Below are 16738 nucleotides of genomic sequence, written 5' to 3'. Positions count from 1 at the left end.
ATTTCTGCGCGAAAGAGACAAAAGGCGGCCGCGTCATGCACAACAGCAACGACTACTCAACAGAGCAAGCATAGGGACAGAGAGACAGGCAGCATGAGTGATCCACAGGTGCTCAAGCCGGACAAGGACTACAAGCCTATTCTTGACGAGCAGTTCCCAAAACTAGAAGAGCTTGCACAGACAGACCTCAATGGCGCCGTTGAACAGCTCACCGTACTGGAGAAGCAGACGCGTCAGGCGAGTGACATGAACTCGACAGCTCGTATTCTGGTCGAGATTTGCGAGTTGTGCAAAAAGCAAGGCGACTTGGCCTTGCTGAATGAGCAAATCCAAGTACTCAGCAAGAAGCATGGTCAATTGAAGGGCGCCATCACGCGTATGGTCCAGCGTTGCATAGATATGTTGGGTGAGATGGAGGCTGAAGCAGACAAGCTTGAACTCATTGAGACACTGCGCAAAGTTACGGATGGCAAGATCTATGTCGAGGTAGAGCGTGCGCGAGTGACACGGACACTCTCGCAGCTCAAGGAGCAGAAGGGCGAAGTCAAGGAAGCCCAGGAGATTCTCACATCATTGCAAGTGGAGACCTTTGGATCGATGGATAAGCGGGAGAAGACAGAGTTCATCCTGGAGCAAGTGCGGCTGACTTTGGCGCAACAAGACTACCAGCTCGCACATATCCTGTCGCGCAAAATCTCTACCAAGGTGTTTGAGGAGGAGACATTCCATGATCTCAAACTGCGCTTCTATGAGCTCATGATTCGCATTGGTCTGCACAATGATGAGTATCTCGACATTACGCGTTATTACCACCATGTCCTAACCACGCCGTCTGTGGCAGAGGATGCCAGCAAGTGGCAAGACATCCTGGCAAATGTCGTCTACTTCATCATTTTGTCTCCCTATGACAACGAGCAATCCGACTTTCTTCATCGCATCGCAGCAGACAAGCGCCTACTAGAGCTGCCCATGCACAACGAGCTCATCAAATGCTTCACAACACGTGAACTGATGCGTTGGCCAAGGATTGAGGAGATCTATGGTGTGCATCTCCGAAAGACGCCCGTCTTCACCTCAGGTGATGCACGCGCTGAGCAACGCTATGCTGCTCTCAAGACGCGTGTGATTGAACACAACATTCGCGTTGTTTCTGCATACTATGCGCGCATCACCCTTCCCAGGCTCCAGCAACTCCTTGATCTGAGCCCTGAAGAGACGGAGAAGCAACTATCTGCGCTTGTATCCAACAAATCTGTCCATGCACGCATTGATAGACCAGCACAACTTGTTGTGTTTGGCAAGGCGAAAAAGTCAGATGAAGTGCTCAAGGCGTGGTCGTTTGATGTCGGCAAGCTCTTGTCTGGTATTGAAAAGGTCAGGCAGCTTGTGCAGAAGGAGTACACCCTGCAGACTGTCCAGCAAAAGTCATAGGCCCTTTCGTAGATGCTTCCTGCTGCATGACGTCCTCATCCCCGCCCCTTTCTTTGCCCATTTACGTGTATTTCCTCGTCGCGAAACCATGACACACCACAACAAGAGATGGACAAGTATGTAACAATCACAAAGAAACGCTCTGCTGCAGGCGATGGAGGCAAAGATGCAAAACGGAAACGTCCCATGACTGCCAAGGAACATATGATGCATATCGCTACAACGCCATCCACTCGCGGCCATGATATTTGGGTATCAGCTGCAACGGGCCATCAAATCAGTGAACAAGGTGGTCGCTCTGTCTCCTACAACGCCGCTCGTGTTGCAAAGCTCAAGTGTCAGTTCAGACCAGCGGGTGCTGATGTCCCCGCTGATCAAAAAGCAGTCGCGGCGCGGTATGCTGCACAGCAAGAAGGCCCAGTTATCGCCCCGGACTTGGAGGCGACGGTCGCCGTGAGTAGGGATAGCGGGCATATTGCGCTATTTGACGCTCAACATAGTACGCATAGCGTCACTTACCCGACGCGCGTTGCTTTCCAAGCATCAACATCACCAACAAAAGGCTGTTTTCGAGGATGCGTGTTTTATCTGGACGGCTACCTGGGGCCAACAACATCCGATTGGTGTCTCAAACGCGAGATTGCCGCTCAGGGAGGCGAGGTCTCTGTATCACTAGCGAAGAAGCAAATCACTCATGTTGTACTGAGCCAGTGTGGCGCACTGGCACATTCCAAAATCGTCAAGGAAGGCAAGTTGAAGCGTCGTACAGTTCAGTATGTCACGGTGGACTGGATACATGCTTGCTTGGCTGCTGGGAAACGCGTTCCAGAGTGGTCGTATTCAGTTGAAAAGCTACAGTCTGGAACACGACCTGTTGCTGAACTGTGGCAAAAGAAGGATGAAGCTCAGTTGCATCTTGATGCTGAGGAGGGGGAGAGACTTGATGCTCTGGATCGCTGACCTCATATGCTCTACTCTTGGCTTTCTCAGTCACTTTGTTGGAACTCCTACAGCCTACAGTCTATCTTTTTACCTCTTCAGCTATTGTTGTCGAGTGGCACTGCGCTAAAATCACGGTGGGAGGTATCGTACAGCTTGCAAGCGCCAAGCTTCCCATCTTCCTCACTCGCATAAACGAGACCGCAAAACTGCTTTGGTCGGGCTCCATGCTGGTTTGTCTCCTTTTTGGCCAGCACATACAAATTAATCCGAGGCTTGCTCCCATCTGTCGGCTTTTCGGGTAGTGCATTACCGTATCCAAGGCCAGCCCTGCGGATACTGGGTCCTTTACCCTCTCCATTGTATTCGGCGGTGATGTTCAACTATGTCGTTAGCATCGTCTGGCACAGCTGTCAATCTTACAATCTGGTTGGTCTGATTGTTGCATGTCGTTCCGTCAGGGTATGCTGTCAATGTTGCAGCATCGATGGGCTTCCACCCTTCAGGCATGTCGTATTTCTCAGTCCTTATGATCCAACCTTCAACGGCCAAGACTGTCAGCTCTTGCTCCGGTTCGCAGATGAAGTGGCCCTCGGATAGCTTCGGTAAGCCTGACATGATTGGGCTCGGGTCGGTGCTAATGACAAAGCTGGAAGCATGGGCCATGAATGGCAGAATCGACAACAGCTGCGTCAGCATCATCTTTTGGGTGTTGTAAGGATTAGCTGCGTGTATGGGTTTTGAATGTTGACACGACACCCTTTTATGCAGCTTGGTCACCAGGGGAGCGACACGAAGCCCCTGAGCTCGCACGTCCTATTGTTTGTTCTGCAGAAATGAGCATGCATTGACGCATGACAATTTCCTGCCGAGAGACACACGCGCCAGTCGCGACTCGCGACAATTCCACATGGTCACTGATAGCCTGAGACTGCGTTGCTCCTCATTGCATGCACACTGCGATATATTTCCGCAAAGAAGCCCAAGATATTTGTTTGCGGCAGCTATTTTGGTCTAGCCTCCTCAGTCGAAATTCCTCTGGCTGACTATCCTTCGCACTTGCGAGCACCGGCGACGTGGCAAGTACTGAGTCTGGCTTTGTCTTCACATGCAAGGCACTGGTACGCTGAGGGATGCTTGAAGTGTCTAAAGTATATAATTGGCAGCTACTCAGGAATTGAAGCAGAGATGGGAGCGAATAACGCGAAAAACAAGACATCTCATCTGCCTGCCACCTGTGCCTTCTTCTTGATTGCACTTGTAAACGTACTGCTCTTGTCTTGAAAGACACTCTCCCGCTCAATCAGGGTGGCCTCGAGTGGTTGATTTGGTGTATCTTCAATTTCACCAATCTCCTTTCGAATCGCATCGACTTCTTGAGCTTGTTTCTTCCAGCTTGCCTTGTTGAGTGCTTTGTCAAAGAGCTCTGGGTTGGGCGGAACGTAGCTTCCACCTAGACGATCAAACAATGTGGTGAATTGTCCATAGTTGCAAGAAAATTTGAGATGATGCAGTGAATGGCATGCTGCGCCATTGATGATGGGGTCGTTGGAGAGGTACTCGCCATCGTGGATCAAGACTGTCCAGATATTGACGAAGGAAAAGAGCGCAATGTATGCGAACCTGTGAAGTGGGAAGATGAAGGGGAAGATGTGGTAAGGCAGACTTTGCAAGAATCCATCGGCTGGGTGGAATGCATGGGATGCATAGGGTGTAGGCATGATCCACCTATGGTGAGGCTTGTGTAGGTGCTTGTACAACGCTTTGGAGTGCAAACCGCGGTGAATGAGGTAGATGAGGGAATCTGTAAAGAGCAGGAAGAGCGGAAATTGAAAGATGAAGTAGCCCCAGCCGTATTGGTCTACCGACCTGTATAATTTCGAGTAGCCGCGCACTTCTGCAAGGAAACAGACGGCCGTGACGATGGCCATTTGTGGTAAGGATGCGACTGCGACGCCCATTTCAAGGCGGATTTGGTTCTTGAGATACCTTGGATGCTCGAATGTCCGATGATCAAAGATGAACAGGTAGGAGAGCGTCGAGAAGAAGAAGTACAAAACCATACCAAAGAACCAAGTGATGAGGAAGAGCGAAAACAATTGTCGCACCGGTGCGTCTCGCGCAAAGACCGACATGCAGCCTTCTGAGATGGACTGATCAAGCGAGTTGAGGCCCGTCAGCCGCGCATGCTTTGCCGCTGGAGAGTTGGGCAGGTCTAGCGCAGCGAGGTATCGGAGTAGTGTATTGTTTGTATTGCTCGGGGCCCATGTATTGTAGGCCAAGTCTAGGCCACCATATCGGTCAACGATATCCAACACGACGTCCATTGATGCGTTTGAGAAAGTCTAGGGATGTTGTACACGAACAAGGGCGCGTCGGGTCTGGTGTAGCTGGTGTTTGATGTTTTCTGTGGTGGTCTGACTTTCTGAAATCGTCGCCACGGGAGCTGACGTAAGCGACCGCCGACCAGTCTGGATTCATTTAGGTACAGCAGAGTATAAACAGGGTCGAGCAGTGTATAGACAGGGTTCTGACAGTGTAGAGCAGTCTATTGATCTAGAATACAGCGCCATCACTCAGCAAGACACGCCCCTCTTCCCGCCGCATGTAATGATGGATGGCATTGGCACCAGCAATCAGGCCACCCGTATCGCACCGTGCTTCCCGAGCAATGAGGCAAATTTGAAACACATTCGTCTGCCAGCATAATCCCAGCAAGCCGTCTTCAAAATGTAGAATCTCAATCTTGTGCGTCGGTGCCGCCAATAGCCTCGCATAGACTTGACAGATACGTTTCCGTGAAAGCGAGACTTGCGTAGGGATACGCATTGATCCATCGACATGATCGGATTTCGGCAAAGCAGGTGGCAGACCTGGTGCCACGAATTGCACTTTAGAGCGTGCCTTGTAGAAGAAATGCTCGAGCTGACCAGCACCCACCTCTTTGCAAGTCACTGGCTTCTGTGCCGCCTTCTTCAGCTCCCGAATAAGCCCATCTTTTTCCAGCCGTCTGCATACAGTCTCCTTGATACCCTGCAGCTCAAAGAAGGACTCCTTGTCTGCTGATACCAAGATGAGACTGATACTGCGTGTGATAAAGTAAACGTATATGTGCAGAAACCCGGAAGCGTTGAACTTTGGCAGGCACAACGGAAGCCAGTACTCACCGCCTTGCTCAAATCCACGCGAGTAGACCGTTTCAAAAAGAATTCTGAGATCAGCCGGGTAGAGTGAATGGCCATGCGGACGCAGGATGCCAACGAGATGTTTATCGCAAGCGATGAGACCATATAGCAGTGCAGCACCCTGTCGACTGGCTTGCAGGATATTGTGTATGCGTGTGCGGTACTTTTTTCGCAACCGCAGTACTTGAACTGCTGAGAGCATGATGCTCAAGTCACCGCGTATCATGTCGTCCGACAATCGATCCAGAAATACTTCGGCGCCTTGTATCATGCGACTTAGGTCGAAATTCTCGCTGCGGTCGTAGACGCGTTTCAGGGCAGTTGCCGTGACGGTGGACAGAATGTGTGCGTAGAGCAAGTCTAGCTGAACACGCAACGCTGCCGTCCCTTCCCTTAGCTTACTGATGGCTACCAGATAGACAGGTCCATGAACAACCAGAACAATCGAGAGATCATCACAAACATAAGATTGTAAGGCATCGCCCGAGTCTTGGTAGAAGCCCATAATTGCTTGGATGATGCCCATATAGCTAGACAGAATCTGTGACGACCCGAATCGAGAGTAGATGGGTTTGCCTGCAGCAGAAAGGATCAGAAACTGCTTGCGATGCGCTAGCCAATGTTCCAATTGCCCTTCCTCGTCGTCCTTCTGAGAGGCCGTTTCAGAGGCAGTGGCGTCGCTGTCATATGCTTGCTCGGGCGTGAATACCACACTTTCCGTCAGAAGCTCACCCAGTGTGCCGCTCAAGTTGTCCTCAACGCTATGCAAGGTCGGCACACTCCTTCCAGTGCGCACTGACTGTCCATCATAGTTGCTTTCTAGGTGTGTGTCGGGCAGTGTCAACTGGGTTGTGGGCTCGGCAACAATAGAGGCTGATGAGATGATGGACTGCAGCTGCGGTCTATCCTGTCGCATGTCATAGGGCCAGTTCCTTTTAGTAGCTGTAGAGCGTAGTGTTCGTGTTGGTGCAGGTGAAATGACGACGCGACAATCTGCAGCTCATCTCTTCACCACCACAAGCTGTATGTTGCTACCGAGGCTGCAGACAAGAATTACTAGCTGTAGCTGTCGTCTTCTGACTACCCGCTTCAAGTCTACATCAAGCAAAAAGCCATTCGCTTTTGCCTTTGATATTGATGGCGTCCTGCTCAAGTCCTCGCAGCCTATTCCTGGAGCGATTGAAGCGCTTGCTCTGCTCAAAAAGCATGCTATCCCTTTCATTTTGTTGACAAACGGCGGAGGAAGTACAGAAGCAGAGCGTGTCGCACGCCTAAGTGAATACCTCAAGACGGAGATCCATCCATCCAACTTTGTTCAATCCCATACTCCATTTCAGTTACATGCAGCACAAAGACGGTTCAAGAACGTCTTGGTTTGTGGAGGTAAGGGAGATGTATGTAGACAGGTGGCGCTAGGCTATGATTTCCCCCATGTCACCATACCTTTCGACATCCTGGCACAAGACGAGTCTGTGTGGCCCTATCATCAGCTATCCCAGGACGACAGGTCAATCACGCGTCCTCTGTCTGATGCACCTATTGATGCGATATATGTCTATCATGATCCTAGAGACTGGGGACTTGATTCGCAAATTGTCTTGGACTTGCTTCTCTCCAAAGGCGGTCGTATTGGTACACGCGCTGATCATCCAACACCAGAGAAGCCCAACGAGTCCTTTGAGCAAGCAGTACCGCTATTCTATTCGAATCCAGACTTAGTCTGGTCGAACCTCAATCCTCATCCGCGATTCGGACAAGGCGCCTTTCAGATACTGATCCAAGGCTTGTATAAAGCAATTACTGGCACGACGTTGCATTCGACTACAATTGGAAAGCCCTCGAAGCTGATGTATGACTATGCAGCTCAAGTACTCGCAAAACATCAGAAACGCTTAAATCCACATCTCGCAGCGGATCAAACTCGTGTGTACATGGTTGGCGACAACAAGCTTTCTGACATTGCCGGCGCCAATGCATATCAATGGACATCCATCCTCGTGCAAAGTGGCGTCTTTCGTGGTACAATTGAGGAAGGCAAGTCTGGCAGCATTCCTGCGGATCATGTGGTCAAAGATGTTGGAGAAGCCGTCAAGCTTGTGCTGGCTGAAGAAGGCATTCTTTGAGATTCTACAATGACCAATTGGCAGTATTCAGCTTTCTCACGGACCACTCATCGGGACTCCAACCGCGAATGTCGCCTTGGTTGTAAATGATGCGCTGTTCTGCCTTTGAAGGTGGCATCTTTGTCACTGGTGCAATCCAACAGTCTGGCACTTGCAAGCTTGCATGTCGCGGTTTTGGCTGCACAACTTGTAATTGACCTCTGTATCGACCAACATCTGTCAGTACTAGAGGCGGTGGTCTATGCTTCCTTTGACGATTTACGAGTGGCGGTTGAAGGGGCTGCGGCTCACACTTGCGGCAGCTACAAGGTCGTGCTGATACTTGCTGTATTCCTCGCGGCCATTCAGCGCCTAATCGGCTCATGGATGTCGTTTCTGACTCGGCACTTTCTCGCGTGCTAGATTTGCGGCGTTTGACGGCTTCTGACATTCTCCTCAGCACATCAGTCATCTTTGACGGCAACACAGGCGATTCATGGTCTGGTTATCTACATATGCGTCAAACGTCAATCGTTCAAGACTCTGATTATCGACACCATCAACGTTTCAAGTGGCAGAACCTACGACACCTCAAAAGTTTGTTTGTCAGCATTCACAGTGACTTTGTACCCATCTCCAGGAATCTCAAACTGGCCCTTGAACGTGCCACTGCTCTCGCGCGCATCAATCTCCTTCTTGATGGCTTGACCAGCTGCAACACCGTGTTTGGCAGTCACCTGCAGGACAATGACTTGCTGAAACGTCTTTTTGCGACCCTCGGGCGTCGTCGTGCTTGGCAAATTGGTCGGCTTGACGACCTCTGCAGGTTTGCCCGCGGCTTGTGGCTTTGTCTTTGCCGGTGCTGCTGCGACGGCAGGTGTTTTGGGCGTCTCTTCATTTGCTGCTGCCGGCGGTGCTTGTGGTTTGGGGGCTGCTGAAGGCGTGCTAGGCGGCGTTGATCTGGCAATGGGTGCTTCTGCCGGCTTGTCTTCATCCTCATCGTCGCCATCAGGCGCCTTCGATGGACTTGGCGGTGGGGTAGGCGTTGCTGGTGATACTGGCTTTGTCTTGTCACCACCTTCGTCGTCTACATCGTCATCGTCATTGTCCTTGGGCTTCGATGCTGGTGGAGTCGTGCTAGGCGGCGAAGAATCTGTTCCAGTCTTTGCAGGAGGAGTTGGTGGCGGTTCGCTTCCTCCGTCTTTATCGTCATCGTCGTCGTTATCCGGGGCCTCTGCAGTAGGTGTTGTCGATGCCACGCTAGGGCTTACTTGCGTGGGCATCTGCGGGTCTTCTTTTGCCGGCACTTGTGATGGTAAGGCATCTGGCACTGCCACTGGCACGACTGGTCTGAACGTAGGTCTTGGTCTCGGGGGGTCTCCTTCATCCTTCGCATCATCCACGTCAATATCATCGTCGTCAGGCTTCTTTGGCATTGGCGGTAGGGCGACTGGTGGCAAATGTGGTCTAGGCACTTGCGGCGGTACCCATGGCGATGCGACGGATGGCTGTTTTGGCTGCGGTACAGCTGGTGTGGTCTGTCCTCCAGCAGCTGGAATAGCACCAATACCTGGGTAGTTGGGTGTTCCTGGTCCCGGCATTGCCCCTGAATTTGTGAGTGGGTTGTTCACAGGCGCAAAGCCCGGGATTGGCGGCGAAGACGGTATCTTTGGGTTACCATTCGATGCGATACCAGGATGAGGTAATGAGTTTGGAACATTCGGTCCATTGGCGTTTGGCAGAATATTCGATGCGTTGATATCTCCAAGCAATGAGAGAAGGTATCGCCGCAAGTCGGGATTCACCGCAAAGAGCTGAATGAGGCGCTCTGCGATGGACTCGAGATACGTTTGCAACGTCAACACTGGGTAGGCTGGCCGCTCGATCAAAGACACAGCGTACCGAGAGACCGGTGCAGATTCGCCTTCGAATATCTGGTCAATTGCTGCATCCGTGTTTTGCAAACTTCGTTTGTTGCGCTTCAACACGCTCTTCTCATTGTTCAAACTAACGAGATCATTCTGTGCTGCACAGCCAGTCTTGCTCTGGTTAAACTGCTTGATGAGCGATTCCATGTCGACCTTTTGCCCAAAGCTCTGCGCAACAGCGACCAGCTGTGCAATGTCTGCACCCAGTGGCTGAGTCTTACCATCACTTTGCACAGTCTTGCATTTCTCCGGATCTGCTTCGTTGCTGTCGAGGCTCGCTTCGCATACAGCACCAATGTATGGATATCGACAAACGCAGGAACATGTCCCATTGCCAGTGAGCGAGTAAATGCCATCATGCATGCACGACAGAGTCGCTTTACAGCGCACTTCAGGCGATGCGTTTTTGCGTGATGCTTCGATGTCTTTGCGCAACATCTTGATTGACAGTGGGACCATGACAATAGTGAGAACGACTAGTGAGAGCATCACGACGATTGATGCAAAAACGCAAAATGGCAGCCCGCAATATTTTCGCGGCTTGACTGTTGCTAGTGTGGGAAATCCGCCCAATGGAGAGCCTGGGTATCGAGCTGGTCCACTGAGCACTGAGCTGACGGTCGATGGAGTCAGTGGACGTCTGTCAGGGGTCTGTTGATGGACTGGCGAATTTGGCTGGGACATGGCTGCCAAAAGTGCACTCACTTCAGAATCGTCTGACCTTCGTGCATCACGACGACCATCAGACTCTTGCGATCTCGTCGCCCTGAGTTGGCCATCGGAGTCTTGCAATGTCAATGTGTGGCTTTGAGATCGAGTACGCCCACCAGGTGCATAGCGCTGTGTGGGGCTCGTCACCAAGGCGTGTAAATTGGTGCGCGAGCTGTCTAGCACAAATGGCAGCGAGCTAGCTGATCGGCTGTAGGCGTCGGCCATGAGCCCGGTCGGTGCTCGTTCCATCGAGTCTGACATCATGGCCAGGCGCAAGCTTCCTAGGGGATGTGGCGGGGGTGGAAGGGCATGAGTGGGAGGTCTCAGTGGTCGTGGCGGAGGTGTCGCATGAGCTCTGCTGATGATGCTGTGCTTGACGGAGTGGATTGATCCGCTCTCGATGGACTCACTGTCTGTTGATGAGGCCCTTGTTGGGGTTATCAAGTCTGGCAACACCATGGACGAGGCTTTTGACATGGGCGAGTACTGTTTTGAGGTATGCATGGCGCGTGCCTCTTCTGAATGCAAGACTTGCGCATACGGTACTTCATCATCTGCTTCAAATCCTTTTCGCTGTACTTGAGGACGATCAAAAGAACGCACCTGCATGATACCTTCCATGCTTGGTGCAAGTCCAGAACCAGACTGCGGTCTTCTGGCATGAAGGTCATTCACTGAAACAATCAGTACATGTATGCTTCATCAATATTATGTCTTTGCTCGTAGAGCATTATCTAGTCTAAACATGGGTATTAAAAGTGGAAAAAGTTCTTGCCAGTCTCAAAGCCAAGCTCGTTCAGGGCTTCTCCAGCAGCTTTGATCATTGGCGGTGGGCCACAGACAAATGTGATTGTATCGTGGTCGGCGGGAAACAAATACTTGTCAATCTTTTGCTTGTCGGCCAAACCTCGCTCGCCAGTCCAGCTGCTGTCTGCGTCTTCAAGCGTGTGTGTTATTTGGAAAGCATCGCCATGCACCTTGGCAAGAGCGTCAATCTCATCATGTAACAGAATCTCATCCACATTCGTGTTGGCATCAAGGAACCGTATGGGGATCTGGGTATTGTCACATTCGAGCATCTTTTTGATGGTTGCCCAAACTGGCGTCATACCAGTGCCGCCACTGATAAAGTTGACGCGTTTCGCATTGATTGTTTGTTCGTGGCCGTCTTCTTCTTGATCAACTAGAAACGTGCCGTTTCCCTGATAGCGGATTGGGCCATAGCTGCCCATGATGAGAAGCGTGTCTTCTCGCTCGGCATCCAGCATATCGAGCACATTTCCAAAAAGGCCTCCAGGCTGCTTGTCATCAGGAAAGTAAGTCTTGACAATCATGTCGAATGTGCCATCTTCCTTGTCCTCGCCGATTGGACGCGTCATAGCATATGGCCGTGCCGTGATGCCATCAGTCATCATGAAGCCACAGAGAAAGTGCTGGCCAGTGTGGACATGCACGCCTTTCTGCTGATGATGCTTGAATGTGTACTTTCGCACATCCTTGTTGAGCTCTTCGCGTTTCACGAACGTAACCGGGATGAAGGACTCGTTGTTGAACAGGCCATTCTTGGCAACGCCGAAACTGTTTTCGTGCGCTTCAAAGCCTTTAGAGATATCCTGCCGTGTCATGCGCGACGGTTGCGATTCTTTGGCTTCCTTGCCACCCATGTCCTTCTGTTGCCGCTCGACATTCGCTGGCCAAGGCTGCTCATACTTGATGTATCGTTCCGTCGCCGGCAACGGTAGGTCTGGACATATCCGCTTGCCATGCTTCTGTATGACGTCTCTAACCGTCACCAACGCCTGTTTACCCTTCAACATGTCGTCTGACTGTGCCGCCATGAATGTGGGAAGTTGTTGCTCGGATCTGTTCTTTTGGATGTTGATGTCATGAGTCGCGAGTCGCGTTTTGTGAAAATTCGGCGCGCGCCGCCTTGATGGAAATTGGGCACAAACCTCAGCAGCAGCTGCAGCGTGACTAGGCAGAGACCGGCTCAGTGTCGCTGGCATCGTCAGTATCCATATCAGACACACCAGCAATCATGTCCAGCAAGTCAAGTACCTCCGGAGACTGATCTCCCCAACGTAGCTGGACTGTCCAATGCACTTCATTCAGCTGACTAAGGCGGCCACTCTCCATTGCTGCTGTGACATGCCGCGCCGAGATCTTGTTGCGGTCATCGAGCAGTCCACCTGTCGAGTCGAGCGAGAGTCGCTCAAGCGGATGATGCATTGGGATATTTTCGAAAAAGGCGGTTTGGAAGTATTCAATGTAGCCCTCATAGTCAAGTAGATTTGGACAGAGTAGCAATACAAAGTTGAGCGCATCGCTGGGTAAAGGTAGCGGGTAAAGTGTTGCAAGTCGAGTGAGTTGCGCGCCTTGTCTCTCAAACAAGGACAGGACACCAAGCAGTGTCACTTCTGGACAAGCCTGGAAGCTGAGATGTGTCACGGTGCTTGGCAGTGGGCAGGACAAGAGGTGGTCGTCAACAGCTCCGCTCAGCCATACTTCCCGTAGCTTGGGCGGCCATTGCACAATGAGGGTGCCGTCGGTATGCTTGCTTGCTTTAGGGAAGCTCACCACTTCTAGCTGCTCAAGCTTGCTCAGCGCTGCAAGGAAGAAGGACAGCTCGACGCGTTCAGAAACTGCTTGAGCATTCAAGACGCGCAACTGGGTGCATAGCCCCGTTGCGCGAAACGCAGACTGATTGAAGCCAACCTGTGGCGCCATAAAGACTCGCAAGTTCCGAGCAGAGCGCCGTACTAGGCGCGTGATTTGGCTCGTCTTTGCGCCATGCACCACTTGTCGCAAATTCAAGCTTCGCACCAAGTCGCCGAGGGGGCCCGCTTTTCGATGGCTGAGGGTCGCTGCAAAGGCTGCAATGTTCTTGGATGTGAGCTTGGGCGCCTGATAGATATGTGGCAGAGCGGCATAGTAGAATGCAGTGCAGACACGTAGTAGATGGCCGAAATTGCCGTTGCCTGGAAAGAGATGGGCGATGATCTTGTCGAGAAGTTCTGGCGGCAGCTTGTCGATAAGACTTGGCTCGATTGACTGCTCAGCGTCCATGTAGTGTACATTGCTGACCAGCTCGAGCTGGGATACCGTCTGGCAGGCACATGGCTGTTAAGATCAAGGCCTTGGATTGATTGCCGCAGTGGTTCAAAGTCAGTTCAAGGTTCAGATGGGGGATAAAGAAACACCAAGTTATTACAACACAATTAAATATCCTGAATTTCGAGCTCACACTTATTGCCACTGCTTTCGAGTGGTGCCTTGAAGAATGAGAGCAATTTCGTCCTACTCCATCGATGATGATCCTCAGTAAGCGATAGCCCCCGGGGGGATGTCGATACCCAGCGTGGCCACAGAGCCCTTGAGAATTTGGTATTCGAATGTCGTCGGTGAGCCCTCATGCGATCCATCAGCCCCGGGAAGTGTAGAGTAGCCGCTCATATTATGGCCTTTGACTTCCGATGCTTTCCATATCGCAACAATCCGGGTTTCGATATCGGTCAGACGACACCGCTTGGTTTCTGAAGATCCCGGAGCTTTGGAATATAATCTTCCATGGAGCAAAAGCAGTTTCGTGTACCGTACCACATTATAGCGCTCGTCTCCTCCCTGGACTCATATGAACAATCATTTTCATTGCAATTATGCATTCCTCAATTGGACAGAAATCGTGAGCCAACCCTTTATGAATAGATTTCTTTCGAGAAGCTTTTGCAGGTTCACTCACAGCTGCCAATTCCAATGTCTGCTGGTATTTGCTGATCAAAGTGTATACCAGTCCGTGGTGAAAGGCCACGTTTTTCAAGCACGTTGCAAATGGCGGACTTGCGAGAGCGCGGCCAAAGAAGGTGAACGCCAGTTAAGCCAGCATTTGGCGAACTTGTGAGCTTTGACGCATAATGTCGATTCTTGGATCACTGGGTCGGATATGCGAGTTCGCCTGCGATTTATGCATCAAAGACTTGTCACGAACTGATCCCTCCGCGCCTCCATCTCGTTGCCCTCTCTTCTCGGCTACCGCTACCTCTCCTGAGTTCCCAGTACCCCTGACACTTCTCCGCTCCGATGACTCAATTTCGCTCTCATCACTACGGAGCGGCAAATCTACCTTCCTGATACGGCCTCGCAAGCATCGCACTCATCTCACCTCGTGGACCACGCTCCAATATGTCACGCTCGAGCTCGCAAGCGTCTCACTCGCCTCGTCTCGTGGATCACGCTCCAACATCTGCTCTGACGCATTGATGTCTATGTCCATCACACACACATCACGCTCGCAAGTGTGGATGTCTATTTCTGTCTCTCAAACTGTTGAGCAGTCTAGCATCCACTCGCGTGGGTGTGACTGCTAGTGCATCTCTCTGCCGCATATCGCGTGCTTTCACGTGATGGGCATCCCTTATTCCACCTTATAGGGAGCATGAGCCTCTACTCTGATCCTTATCCGTAACAATCCTATTTGCACCATCTCGGTTGCTTGATTCAGACGCCTTCACAGGCACGTCATCACTAGCACTACGTCCACCCCGATTACAAACAGTCCACGCTCACAGCGTGGATGTCGTTCTCAACACAGGTCTTGTGTTCCCTCTGCCTTAGAGATGCTTTCATTTTTTTGCCCTCGCCCACCTCTTTCTCGTCTTGTTCTCGCTCGAGGCTGGCAAAGTATAAAATGAGTGCTTCTCACGCCTTTCTAGCATTCTCAGCAACATCAGTCTATAGCGGAATACTATCCTTTGTTTGCAAGTCTCTGACGCCAGAACCCACTACTCTGACGCCAGAACCCACTACCCCTTCACCACCTGTCTCCATCGGTACGTCGTATCTTGTCAGATAGTGATCATTACAAGACTTAGACCATGAAAATGGGAGAAGTGTCTTCTTTCACTTTGTTGCAGCACTAATGACTAAGGCTCCTTCTTTAGAGAGTGAGCAGGACTCCGAGGCTTCTCGTTGGCTAAATTTCTGACGGCAGCTTTGCGGTTGTTTGCGAACGCAATTGCGAGATTCCACCTGCAAGCCATGCTGATTTGTGTTTGTTGTTTGCCTCAATAAATTTACGAATGTGTTTCCGAAATACTTTGCGAGAACGAGTGCGCTCGGCCGCATATTCCTGCGTCCTTCCGTATTATTTTCGTTTCATCCAATCATATCGCAGACATCTGCAGTCGCGAGCTGTTTGTCAGTGACAAATCTTGTTTCGACTAATCTCAATGAGACCGTTCAAGGGGGACAAAAAATGAGTGAACACATTCATGAGCGTTTGTCAGGCTTATGTGCGATTCTGTGTCCTTTCACTTTCTATTTGTGTGCACCTGCGAGCCGCAATAGCTGTTTGTCTGACAAATATTTCTTCAGACTCAATCTCGTCGAGGCAAGCACAAGAGTGACCGTAAGGTTCTACCTATCTATCTGTATTTGTTATTTGTCATTGGACATTGCGAATACGAGCTTGCTCAGCGCCAGAAGTCTGCGTCCTTTCATTTGTTACTTGAGTATCATTGCCCGAGCTTCACCAATTCAGGGGCTCAAAGCAGCATATCATGATTGTCAAGGTCTCAAATGGCCCGGAAGGTATAAAAGGGGCTGCTTGTCCATACTTCTCTAATCACACAGATACCAGCGCTTGCAATCGGACTCTTCTCTGCCGAAAGACATGACACACTGGTCGTTCATCATCTTGTCATTCTACAGCCTACTGAGTTCCAAAGTCGATGCTTCTGCCAATCCAAAATACCAGTCTTGCACCTTGTCTTTCGGCATGATTCACAAACGCCCGTCGCAAAACCTGCCGAATAACGACGCGGTATGCGGCGATGTATGTGTAGGCATGATGGAGAATATCCCCGACTTTGGCCAGTTGCGAGAATGTCAAGGGTGTTTCGATCCGCCCAGGGGTGCAGGGTACTGCAGTCTCGCCTGAAGGTGAAAAAATTCTTGCCTTGGGGCACTCTTGCGTATGTGATGTGCTGGTGGAATACCTGAAGATTTCCGGTGATTGCACCTGGCAAAGCCTGCAGCGTTCTGGCGCGGCCATCAAGGAAACATGGTTGTCAAAACATCCTGGGGACATCGGCAGGGGGATGCAGTGATGACATGCTCGGGTTACAATTAAGTGATGGAAGCAGTCCTATTCTCGGTATCAGATTGCTCATTACTTGGGACCACTGGTTAGTTGTTTCATCTCGCGGCTATTCTTTGTGCACAACCACAACGGCGGATTCAGACATTATCACCTGAATCTTGAGATAAATCTTTCAGAATCTTCAACAGATACTTGCTTTCTACTGGCACTAGTCTCCAATATTCGCCATTATCATTCAGAGGCTACTATTCGTCCTTTGATGCGTCTGAATTGACGTTGTTCACAGTCTCTGGGATAAAGGCTTTTCTTCTGCTTTTACTGCTTTATGGCTACTAGCTCTAGTCC

General features: G+C 50.9%; 9 protein-coding genes across 9 annotated transcripts; 3 read left to right on the top strand and 6 right to left on the bottom strand.

Moving 5' to 3' along the window:
- The first annotated feature begins 31 nt into the window (after positions 1 to 31).
- On the top strand, positions 32 to 1458 carry BCR37DRAFT_383234 (PCI domain-containing protein). Its single transcript, XM_040870017.1, has one exon. The coding sequence runs from the start codon at positions 94 to 96 to the stop codon at positions 1429 to 1431; it is 1338 nt and encodes a 445-aa protein (XP_040722689.1). The 5' UTR covers positions 32 to 93; the 3' UTR covers positions 1432 to 1458.
- An 81-nt stretch (positions 1459 to 1539) lies between these two features.
- Positions 1540 to 2391, top strand: BCR37DRAFT_395161 (uncharacterized protein; the record flags this gene model as incomplete). Its single annotated transcript, XM_040871586.1, has 1 exon — positions 1540 to 2391. The coding sequence occupies one exon, from the start codon at positions 1540 to 1542 to the stop codon at positions 2389 to 2391; it is 852 nt and encodes a 283-aa protein (XP_040722688.1).
- On the bottom strand, positions 2187 to 3331 carry BCR37DRAFT_161790 (uncharacterized protein). The gene is made up of 2 exons (XM_040866167.1): positions 2794 to 3331; positions 2187 to 2753 (listed from the first exon to the last, which is right to left on the bottom strand). The coding sequence occupies exons 1-2, from the start codon at positions 3070 to 3072 to the stop codon at positions 2469 to 2471; spliced, it is 564 nt and encodes a 187-aa protein (XP_040722687.1). The 5' UTR covers positions 3073 to 3331; the 3' UTR covers positions 2187 to 2468.
- A 259-nt stretch (positions 3332 to 3590) lies between these two features.
- On the bottom strand, positions 3591 to 4505 carry BCR37DRAFT_351348 (uncharacterized protein; the record flags this gene model as incomplete). Its single annotated transcript, XM_040868064.1, has 1 exon — positions 3591 to 4505. One exon carries the CDS (start codon positions 4503 to 4505, stop codon positions 3591 to 3593), a length of 915 nt encoding a protein of 304 aa, XP_040722686.1.
- A 386-nt stretch (positions 4506 to 4891) lies between these two features.
- Positions 4892 to 6111, bottom strand: BCR37DRAFT_383231 (vacuolar fusion protein MON1). The gene has a single exon (XM_040870016.1). The coding sequence runs from the start codon at positions 6079 to 6081 to the stop codon at positions 4927 to 4929; it is 1155 nt and encodes a 384-aa protein (XP_040722685.1). The 5' UTR covers positions 6082 to 6111; the 3' UTR covers positions 4892 to 4926.
- Positions 6112 to 6580: 469 nt separating this feature from the next.
- Positions 6581 to 7678, top strand: BCR37DRAFT_351334 (HAD-like domain-containing protein; the record flags this gene model as incomplete). Its single annotated transcript, XM_040868063.1, has 1 exon — positions 6581 to 7678. The coding sequence occupies one exon, from the start codon at positions 6581 to 6583 to the stop codon at positions 7676 to 7678; it is 1098 nt and encodes a 365-aa protein (XP_040722684.1).
- Positions 7679 to 8238: 560 nt separating this feature from the next.
- On the bottom strand, positions 8239 to 10917 carry BCR37DRAFT_395156 (uncharacterized protein; the record flags this gene model as incomplete). The annotated part of the gene is made up of 1 exon (XM_040871585.1): positions 8239 to 10917. One exon carries the CDS (start codon positions 10915 to 10917, stop codon positions 8239 to 8241), a length of 2679 nt encoding a protein of 892 aa, XP_040722683.1.
- A 131-nt stretch (positions 10918 to 11048) lies between these two features.
- Positions 11049 to 11921, bottom strand: BCR37DRAFT_351434 (uncharacterized protein; the record flags this gene model as incomplete). The annotated part of the gene is made up of 1 exon (XM_040868070.1): positions 11049 to 11921. One exon carries the CDS (start codon positions 11919 to 11921, stop codon positions 11049 to 11051), a length of 873 nt encoding a protein of 290 aa, XP_040722682.1.
- Positions 11922 to 12228: 307 nt separating this feature from the next.
- On the bottom strand, positions 12229 to 13645 carry BCR37DRAFT_161656 (uncharacterized protein). Its single transcript, XM_040866166.1, has one exon. The coding sequence runs from the start codon at positions 13360 to 13362 to the stop codon at positions 12271 to 12273; it is 1092 nt and encodes a 363-aa protein (XP_040722681.1). The 5' UTR covers positions 13363 to 13645; the 3' UTR covers positions 12229 to 12270.
- Between the last annotated feature and the right edge of the window lie 3093 nt (positions 13646 to 16738).

The sequence above is a fragment of the Protomyces lactucae-debilis genome, assembly GCF_002105105.1.
Source record: "Protomyces lactucae-debilis strain 12-1054 chromosome Unknown BCR37scaffold_22, whole genome shotgun sequence".
NCBI classification, from domain to species: Eukaryota; Fungi; Ascomycota; class Taphrinomycetes; order Taphrinales; family Protomycetaceae; genus Protomyces; species Protomyces lactucae-debilis.
Note: the sequence above shows the minus strand (reverse complement) of the source record. Positions and strands in the feature narration are given on the sequence as shown.